This window comes from Oppia nitens, unplaced genomic scaffold (genome assembly GCF_028296485.1).
Source record: "Oppia nitens isolate AA-2021 unplaced genomic scaffold, nextdenovo-longstitch-racon4-pilon3 scaffold1_pilon_pilon_pilon, whole genome shotgun sequence".
NCBI classification, from domain to species: Eukaryota; Metazoa; Arthropoda; class Arachnida; order Sarcoptiformes; family Oppiidae; genus Oppia; species Oppia nitens.
This window is the reverse complement of record NW_026533199.1, coordinates 9104413-9114458: the sequence shown is the minus strand read 5'-3', so window position 1 is coordinate 9114458 and position 10046 is coordinate 9104413. Positions and strand designations below refer to the sequence as shown.

The following is a 10046-nucleotide window of genomic DNA, read 5'->3' as shown; positions in this document are numbered from 1 at the left end:
TATTCAATGATCAGTGTCATTTTTAAATTTTAATATAATTTAGATTCTTACATAATTCTAGTTTTGATAACAAGTAATAATAATTTAAATAATTTTATAAAGATATTTGTTATGTATTGTATTAATGCATAATTATTAAATAAATAGTAATCAAAATTGTTCAAAAGTTTTTTTAAGATATCATATTTCTTATTATCTTTTTTATTATTTGATATTTGATTTATAAATTATAACATTAAATATTATTGTATAATTGGAAACTAGTAGTAATTTATATTACAATTTTTTTAATAATTTTTATACCACTTTAGTTCACAAAAAAATATTTATCATCTTAAAAATGTCTTTTAATTTATAATTAATAAAATAAATAATCTCTAAAATAAAGTAAAGTAAAAGTCAAATAATAATAATAAAAAATGCAAGAGTTTTTAAAAAGATAGTTTGAAATAAAAATGTTACTAAAAATTATTATATAATATAAATAAGATTAATGTTATTATTGATAAAACTGATAATCACTGCATATATTAAAATAGTTTTGTGTTTTGGCCAAACAATATATTAATATCTCATGAATTTATTAATTAATTTAATTAATTTATATATATTTTTAAATAATTAATAATAGCGAGAGATGTAATAAATGTATTTCAATAAAGTTCAACCATTTTCAACGGGTCTCGCGATTATTACAATTATTATTAATTAATTAATTTAATAAAAATATCTATTTATTTATTCTATATTACAAACATCGTTGCGCGTGAAAACATTGTTTAATGAAAATAAAATACAAATTAAATTAATAAATTATAATTATAATGATTGAGTGGGTGAGTGGGTGAGTGGGTGAGTGGATGAGTGGGTGAAAGAGAAAGTATGTGTGAGACAAAATAAGCGGGTGAGAAAGTGAGTGAGAAAGTGAGTGAGAAAGTGAGTGAGAAAGTGAGTGAGAAAGTGAGTGAGAAAGTGAGTGAGAAAGTGTGAAAGAGAAACAAAAAGTAAAATTAAATAATTGTTTATTTTATTTGTAATTCTGATAAAATAATAATATATTATTTGTATATTATTTTTTAATCACATAATAAAATGGAAATGAACTACAATTGTATTTATTATTTAATTATAAATTTATTAAAACTGATTACACGATAACTTAAAAGCAATGTTTGCAGAGATGTCGCCACATATACAGTACAACCAGTTTTGTTGTATTGTTTTAAATAGAGATTTGTTTATTGAATATAGCGTTGAATGCATTGAATCGATTGAAAAATCCCTGAAATCGAGTAATAAATGCAAAATAATTGCAAATTCATAACAAAACTGTGAATTCATTGCAATTTTTAGTCACTGTTTAACTAAATAATCGTTTCATTTATGAGGAAATAAAACACATTTCAATCGCATAACTGTTTTCTCTCATAATTTTGTTTTTTTATAATTCAAATCATTATATTTGTGATCAAAACATTAGTTTTTAATCGATAGAAATCACATGAAATGTCGTCAAAAGCGGACATCAAAAGTGATTCAGTGATCAATGCGGACGATACGAGTTTATACACACTTTTGTCGGTAATGTTCGGGTCTCCGGTCAATGTTATCCTCACTGTTGTCATCGCATATCTTGTGTACCGACTCATCAAAGGCCGCACTCGACAAACCAGACGTAAGTCATACTATTTAGCAGATATTGTACTTAATATATGTATGTTTAGCCGAATCGGAGGAAGAAGTGTTCAAATTGCCGGAACCGTTGCCCAAACACGACATGACATTAGAAGAGTTGAGTAAATACGACGGCAAAGGAGCCGACAAAAGGATTTGTATCGGAATTCTCGGCAAAGTCTACGACTGCACCAAAGGTTTGGACAAAACTCTTATCACTTAACGATAGCCTTCACTCTAATCATATGTTGTTATCAAAGGACACCGTTTCTACGGTCCGAACGGTCCATACGCACCACTTGCCGGTCACGACGCGACCCGTTCTCTGGCACTCTTTGATGTTGAGGCCATCAAAAGCGAATGGGACGACGTGTCGGATCTGACACCTTATCAAATGTCATCAGTCAATGAATGGATGGAACAGTTCTCCGAACGCTACGACTATGTCGGCCGATTGGTTCGCGATTCCAGCGAAAAGAGTGATCACATCGGCGACGATGACGAGGGCGAACCCGCCGATGAACCCACAGATGAGACCAAGAGTGGCCAACAGTGACCGCCCGGTGTGCATGACATGTGTGCGCGCGGGACCACCGAATCAATTGTTATACTATAGTCCATAAAATATCACAAATATTTTTGAATAACTTTATAATACATTCTTAATCTATGGGTTTTTGTTATCTTAGTTTCAGTTTTTTTAAATTTATTTTTAAATCGGTTTTCATTCACCGAAAACTACCATCAAATATGAGTTTAAAGTGTTTGTATATTTTGTTGAAATATCAATAAATTATTTTTTAACAAATATTTATTTTTGATATTATTTAATTGAAAAAATTGGTACAAAATTTTAAGTACAAATAGTACTTTACGTTAATAATGTACTAAATATTTTGCCGGTAAATGAAAAATGCTTAATAGATAAAAACATTTAATAATTTTAATTAAAGTTGTAATTCATTTAATGTACTTAAATGTAAATATAGTTATCAATGACTGGCGTTATATATGCGTTACTTTACAATAATCTCATGTAAATTGCTTTAAATATTGCAAAACATCGATAATTGTCAATAATTGAGTTAAAATAATAATATTTTACTAAAACTAAGTATAGATTGAAATTTTATGTATTCAAAAATGTTTTAATGAAAATGATAATTATTAGACAAAAATAATTAATAATATTAGTTGGTATTAAATTTTAACTATCAATAAATGATACAATATATATTTAACCAGTTGATAATGCTAGATAGCATTGCCAGAACAAACTTTAATGAAATCAATTACTTCTTATAAATAATAAAATACTAAAAATATATTAATTACTAAAATTTTATTGTTTCTATTTATAACATTCAAAATATTTAATATAAATATCGTTTACTCCGTATATTATTACTAAAATAGTTATTACTGAAAACCATTATTAATATTATAATCAAAACAATCATTGAATGATTTGATTAACGGATTGTTAAATATAAAAATAAACATTTGGTTGGAGACTATTATATCTCATTTATTACTGGTCAGGGACTATACGATAGGTTATAAATTATGAGTTATATTTGTTTTAAACTCCATATATACAGTACTAAACTAAGTCCAATCAAAATGTTTATAAATAATTTTGTCAATCATTTTAACTATGTTTACGATAGGATTAGACAATATTATTCAATATTACAATTTTATTCTAAATTTTAATGCTTTATATTAATTCAAAATCAAAATTTTTAATACTTTGGCAGTCATTTGACAGACAGACAGATAGATAGACTAATATATACCAAAATTTTAAGTTTGTTTGAATATGTGTTAGAAATAAATGTTTGATTTTTTTTGCTTGCTCATTTATGAGATCTACATTTTTAATTTGACATTTTTAAAATATAGATTTTTTTAATTATTTTATTATAAATAATTTTGGGGTTATCTAAATTTATATTATCATTTATGAATTTCATATGATTGGCAAAAATATGTTTAATATTTTAGACATTTAATAATTAATAAATGAAATCAAAATTAGACACTACAGTACAGTATATCATATATCCACTTAACCCATACTAAAACCAATATTATTTACAGCACTGGTATCTCATAAATCAACACTTATGTGGTGACCAACGTTGATATGATAGTCTATCGGACATATTATCACTATTTTAATGATTAAAACAATTTTCCATTTAAAATGTGAGCAAAACTTTCTGTAATTTATTTCAAATGTAAAACATAAAGTATAATAAATATAGTGATATATATATATATATTTAATTTATTCTTTTACTTCTTATATAATAAACACAAATTAAAAGTTTAACAAAAATAATTTTATACTCATTTGATAAGAGAAAAATTAAAATAATTATCAATAATTTGTTATTTTCTGGTATAATATAATTATGATAAAAATTATTATAATTTATAAATAAGATAAGTTGACGGCTATAGAAAGTACAAAGTACTATAAAGTTGTTAAATATTGTTTTTTCTAAATACGCGAAAAGCATTAAAATATTTAAAAATGTACGAAAAATGTTAATTGTATACAAATTTTTAAATAGTTTCATAACATTTCAATTTTATATGTTTTAATTATTAAATAAATAAAAATGTTTGAAATATTTATTGATTATATAATAAAACATTTATCAAAAAAGTATCTGTTTATAGATTACATTTGCTTTTATTAGAAATAATAAATTAAAAGTTATTTTACTAAAACTGTTATTTAACTTTAAATAATTAATTGAGATCTAGTTTATAATTGTTTTCAAAACTTATCTGCTTTTTAAGTTGAATTAAAAAAATTGATAATTTTTTGTGTCTAATTTTAGTAACTCTTATAATGAAATTTAAAAATTACTTCTAATCTATTGATTGTTTATTAGAAAACAGTAAATATAATAATACAGTAGATATACCATATTATAAATAAATATTATTGTAATATACTTTTACTATAAATAATAAATCTTGAAAATATTTAAGATATATTTTATATAATTAATAGATAAGTTTATATAATTGCATAAATAAATTATTAAACAACTTGTAAAGTAAGAAACTGAAAGACACGCTTTAAAATAATGTTAAAACAGTTTATTGTAATTTATTTTAATTACATTATTATAAGTACTGGTAATATAATATAAATTAATGCCATGTCATTCAATGATACATTTAATACTTTAAATTACTTATTATTTTTTCAAATAAAAACTTTTAAATTAGAAAAATATTCTCTAATATTAGATATTCTGACAGTAAATACAATTTTATATTATATTTAGGTTATAATGAAAAACACTATAACATTATATTGTTATAAATTGTCCGATCATTTAATGGTATAATGTTTTTAATGCATTGAATTAAATCTTATAGTTATACTGTAATTAATGGCTTTAACTAAATAACAATTAAACTTAAATATGATCCGTAAATATACACTTAACTAATAATTAATAACATTTTAATAAATTGTTATACAATTTAACTTAAGATTGTATTTTTAAAAATATTGATTATTTCGTCAGTTAATTAGATTTTATTGTTTTGTATTAAAATAAACTCAATTTAAGTCAAATCAAATGTAGGCTAACCCAACCCAACCCAACCCAACCCAACCCAACCCAACCCAACCCAACCCAACCCTAACCCTAACCCCAACCGAACCAATGCATGTGTGGGACGTAATTGATGTATGACTTCATTGTTGTGTTTGTTGAGCGAAATGTCCGAAACGTTGTTGTGTTCGGTGTTATGCTTTGTGTCGATCTAAAGGCCACTTCTCGTAGTCGTCCCGATGGCCAAAGTGACGGACGGACGAACCTTTGGCGTCACGGCTGCCATTTCGATGGCTGAACCGCAGGACAGCGATCTGAAGGCCAGTTGTGAACTCGAAACATGTCTTCGTTCTTACGGTTTGTTCGAAAGTGAAGCCGAAATGCAGCACAGGATGAATGTCTTGTCCAAAGTCAATGAGACCGTCCAGTCCTGGATCAAAGATATCTCCACGAAGAAGATGCCCAAACAAAATGCCGACCAAATGTCGGGAAAGATCTTTACTTTCGGTTCTTATCGATTGGGCGTTCACACAAAGGGCGCCGATATCGACACTCTTCTGGTGGCTCCGCGTCATATCGAGAGAATGGACTTCTTCGCCACGTTTCCCGAAATAATTACCGAAATTCCAAACTGCGAATACGTGTTGCCGGTTGAGGAGGCGTTTGTTCCGCTCATAAAAACCAAGATTGAAGGAATCGAATTAGACATTCTGTTCGCCCGATTGGCCCTCAAGAATATACCGCCGGATCAGGATTTACGCGAAGGAATATTACTTAAGAATTTGGATGAAAAGAGCGTTCGTTCGCTAAACGGTTCGCGAGTTACGGACGATATATTGCTTTTGGTGCCGAATCACGAATCTTTTCGTTTAGCCCTCAGAGCCGTCAAACTGTGGGCTAAACGTCGCGGCATTTATTCCAATGCTTTGGGATATTTGGGTATAAATTTTTGGGTATTTTTGTATTTTCTTATTTATTTGGTTATCACTTGACAGGAGGTGTTTCGTGGGCAATGCTTGTCGCCCGCACGTGTCAATTGTATCCACGAGCAGCTGCCGCTACTCTACTTCAGAAGTTTTTTATGGTATTCCGACAGTGGCCGTGGCCTAAGCCTGTTCTTCTAAGACATAATAGTGAAGATGACGCGCGACTGGGTTTTCCTGTTTGGGATCCGCGCATAAATCCTGCCGATCGCTATCATCTGATGCCGATTATTACTCCTTCATATCCACAACAAAACTCAACATTTAATGTCACTTTAAGCACGAAAGCAATTATGACTCAAGAATTCATTCAAGCATCCGAAGTGATCGACCAAATTATGAGCGGACAAACTCCATGGACTGCCCTCTTTGAATCGGTTCAGTTCTTCTCCAAATATCGACACTTCATTGTTCTATTGGCCTTTTCTAATGCCGAATGGGTTGGTCTCGTCGAGTCCAAGATTCGGCTATTAGTGCAGAATCTGGAGAAACACAAATGCATTAGTTTAGCTCACGTTAATCCCAAACGTTTCACTCGAACAGCTGAAGTGGCCGTTGATATTACACCCGAAGAAAGTGATGGCGAAACTAAAACCGAAAACAAAATGATAGACCAAACGATGTGGTTCATTGGTCTTGAATTTAACAAAGCAGAAGGCATTAATGTTGACCTAACTCAAGACATCAAAACATTTGCTGAAACCGGTATAACTCTAATTCTAACTAATTTTGTTTACTTTGAAGCGAATCTTTTTTTGTGTTGTTTTTAGTGACAAATACAGCGAAATACAGCAAATTTTATAAACCAGAGATGACTATCGATACGAAACACGTCAAGAGAAAAGAATTGGGAAAATATTTATCACCAAATGATTTCAAAACAACTAAAGGCCCAAAAACGCCGCAAAAAGACAAAGTATTACAATAAGAGTAGAAATATTTTCCAAATTATTATTAACCGTTAATTACTTTTTAGACGCCCGCGAGTCCTAACAATGCCGTCACCAAAACGCCTAACTCGACGACCAATGCCACTAATACTGCAAAAGAGATACCACAAACTGATGCCGAAGAATTGATGGCAACTAATGGCAGTAAATCACTTGATGTAAGTCATAACAAAAGATTTTTTAGAAATCAATTATTAATTATAAATATATTACAGAATTCATTGAATAACTCGAAAAGATCTCTTGACGAGAACGAAGTTACCGAATCTGTGACCAAAGTTCTAAAAGAAAGCGAATCCCAATTTTCACCAAAAGAGTTCACTAAACAAGTATGTTATCAATTGATGTACTCGAGTGTCAACTAAATTAAATTATTAATTAACTATTTAGGAAAATGACAATCTAGTGCCCACTCCTTTACCACAAGAGTCGTAACCATTAAGAGCTTTGTATATTTGGTATAAGTTATTGTCATAACTTTGTATTGAAAAATAATTGAATCCGTGAATCGATTAATGCTTTTAAAATGAATGACAGAATTAATGTTTTGTTCATTTCATAGACAAACCAAATGAAAGACTCTTTGAAATGAATTAATTTGTGACCGGATTTGCATTAATGTCAAGACTTTTATAGATATATTTATATATTTTTGTTAATACTTTTTGAGGTAAGTTATGATCAGTTGGTTTGCCATCAAAATGTAATAATCAATTAATTAACTATTGATTTCAATTTCAATGTATTGTATCTCATATTAAGTTCATTCCCTTTAAATAAAAAACTTTAATCATTGAATGCAATGCATACTAATTTCAGTCGTAACTCACACTATAATCAACATTTAGTTTACGCCCTTTTTGCACATCACTTATTATAGCATGTATTAATACGTTTACATTGACCACCAAGTGATTGGTTGATGGATTAACGGATCAGCTGGTGATGTCGTAAATTGTGAGGTCATTGATGAAGAGGTGGTGAATATGTGGCCATCGGTAGTAACCGTCGGTCAAGTGCTAAGTGTTTGTGTCGATGACTGGCATTTAGTGATAGAGATGTTAACGGTATATGTTTTGCGCCATTTTTGTTGTGAAAAGATTTGCAAACATTTCATCATTTCGTTCATCACTTTGTTTTGATGTCGAATACAAACCAATAATTGATTCATTCATTCATTTATTTAACTTATTATTCAATGATTTAAATACCAATCAATCATTCAATACATTCAATACAATGTCCAGTGATTTGATTTCAACTGATTTCTTGTGAAATGTCTTATAATTCAGTCACCAATTGTTTGTTTGATTCAGTGATCATCAGTGCTATTAAAGTGTGTGAAGAATCACTAATTAGTTGTCATTACTATTGTCTGAATTGTTATCTAAAAGACATGTTTTGTTTGAAAACAGTTAACAAATTGTTTTATGTTATGAACAGTGAAACTATTGGTTTAGACTTAAATTATCGGCAAAATGGTTACCAATTGAAAGGTTTAGTGTCCTCTAAGTCGGCGCTCAACTAAACAAAAAAATGTCTCAATTTCTGGTCTCAGCTCTTGGTTCACAAAAGACTTATTTAATTCCAAACCAAGAGATGTCTTCATCGCATTCGTCGATGTTTTGGTCTCCGAGAAGATATTCAGATTCTTCAATTTCGTGGTCATATCCGCCACCGAAGAATAACTTGTGTACAAAGCTTTTGTCTCATTTGAGCTCAAAGTTTGTGTCTTTTAACACGAATTTGTGTAATTCGTGTCCAAGAAATTGTTTGAGAGTTAGAGCCGATTCTTCACTCGACGAACTCGTCTCTCAACAAGTGATCCGAAGAATGGCTGTGAAAACAGCTTTTCCAATGACTGACTCTATTCTATCGTCTGATGTTTGTAGTGATTGTGAAGTTATGTCAGACAACACTTTTGAAGAACATAAAAGCGTAGATACAATGGCCGACGATATGTCCATTGATTCCGATTCTTCGGGCGATCGGACGGCCCGAATGCAATCAATCAACGATTCGCGTGTTTTGGATTCAATGCAAAACGATAGACAAAAACGAATTAAACGAAAAAGAAGAAGAAGAAAGAAAAAGAGTGTAAAGACAACCGATTCGACAGACTCTTCGCCTAAAAAGTGCTTTATTGGGAAAAATGAGTTCATTTCGTTTCTTTTGGACACAGAGTCCGACTACGAGACGGAAAGTAGTGATGAAATAGACGTCGACTCAAATCAGATGAGTCTATGTCTTGATTTGAAAGTGATGTGCGAACATCTTTTAGTCGATTACTTTATTGGCAAACAAACCACGACTTCTAACGGTATTATTATTTCTTTCAATTCATTCAATTAACGATTTTTTCATTTTAGACGAAACACATTGTTATCCAAAACCGTCTGAAACTTCGTATTTTGCGGACGAAAAATCAGAACTTTTAGCTATTCATGAATCGGTTTGTTTGGCTAATCAAAAGTGGAATCAAAGTTATGGCAAAGAATTGGCAGAAGAACGCAAACAAACAAAAGTCAATTTCTCTCCAAATAAGCCTTTAATACGAGTGCTATGTGTTTGGGATTATGCCTCCAGACAGGCTCGTAGTGGTGGATGGGAACAGATGGCAGTTGATAGACAACGGTTTGCTGAAAAGTGTCGAAGAATTGAAACACAAATTGGATTTGTTTTTAACGCAGAACACAGACAAAGAATATTTAAATCCCGTTTTATTTAAACATTAAGTTTTGGTTAATTAAAGAAAATAAATAAATTGTATTTATAGTAAATTTTTATACTATTTGTTGTTAATTTATATAAATTTAAATTATTTCTCTTAATTATGTAATAAATTATATTAT

General features: G+C 29.7%; 3 protein-coding genes across 4 annotated transcripts; all 3 read left to right on the top strand.

The window, feature by feature from the left end:
- The first annotated feature begins 1233 nt into the window (after positions 1-1233).
- LOC128952397 (membrane-associated progesterone receptor component 1-like) lies at positions 1234-2407 on the top strand. Its single transcript, XM_054297791.1, has 3 exons — positions 1234-1675; positions 1725-1871; positions 1935-2407. Exons 1-3 carry the CDS (start codon positions 1507-1509, stop codon positions 2228-2230), a joined length of 612 nt encoding a protein of 203 aa, XP_054153766.1. The 5' UTR covers positions 1234-1506; the 3' UTR covers positions 2231-2407.
- Positions 2408-5388: 2981 nt separating this feature from the next.
- Positions 5389-7858, top strand: LOC128952375 (poly(A) polymerase type 3-like). Of its 2 annotated transcripts, XM_054297766.1 has the most exons (7): positions 5389-6200; positions 6257-6949; positions 7015-7160; positions 7221-7352; positions 7410-7523; positions 7585-7652; positions 7757-7858. In XM_054297766.1, exons 1-6 carry the CDS (start codon positions 5501-5503, stop codon positions 7627-7629), a joined length of 1830 nt encoding a protein of 609 aa, XP_054153741.1. In that variant the 5' UTR covers positions 5389-5500; the 3' UTR covers positions 7630-7652; positions 7757-7858. The 2 variants fall into 2 exon arrangements, with proteins under 2 accessions (XP_054153741.1, XP_054153740.1); XM_054297765.1 differs by having other exon boundaries at positions 7585-7858.
- Positions 7859-8281: 423 nt separating this feature from the next.
- On the top strand, positions 8282-9948 carry LOC128952387 (uncharacterized). Its single transcript, XM_054297779.1, has 2 exons — positions 8282-9514; positions 9564-9948. Exons 1-2 carry the CDS (start codon positions 8731-8733, stop codon positions 9920-9922), a joined length of 1143 nt encoding a protein of 380 aa, XP_054153754.1. The 5' UTR covers positions 8282-8730; the 3' UTR covers positions 9923-9948.
- Positions 9949-10046: the final 98 nt, after the last annotated feature.

Coding starts and splice junctions, on each gene's coding strand:
- LOC128952397 (XM_054297791.1), top strand. CDS start 1,507: ATGTCGTCAAAAGCGGACATCAAAAGTGATTCAGTGATCAATGCGGAC. Junction 1,676..1,724: donor CCGCACTCGACAAACCAGAC/GTAAGTCATACT, acceptor ATGTATGTTTAG/CCGAATCGGAGGAAGAAGTG. Junction 1,872..1,934: donor AGTCTACGACTGCACCAAAG/GTTTGGACAAAA, acceptor TTGTTATCAAAG/GACACCGTTTCTACGGTCCG.
- LOC128952375 (XM_054297766.1), top strand. CDS start 5,501: ATGGCCAAAGTGACGGACGGACGAACCTTTGGCGTCACGGCTGCCATT. Junction 6,950..7,014: donor CAAAACATTTGCTGAAACCG/GTATAACTCTAA, acceptor TGTTGTTTTTAG/TGACAAATACAGCGAAATAC. Junction 7,353..7,409: donor ATGGCAGTAAATCACTTGAT/GTAAGTCATAAC, acceptor AATATATTACAG/AATTCATTGAATAACTCGAA.
- LOC128952387 (XM_054297779.1), top strand. CDS start 8,731: ATGTCTCAATTTCTGGTCTCAGCTCTTGGTTCACAAAAGACTTATTTA. Junction 9,515..9,563: donor ACAAACCACGACTTCTAACG/GTATTATTATTT, acceptor TTTTCATTTTAG/ACGAAACACATTGTTATCCA.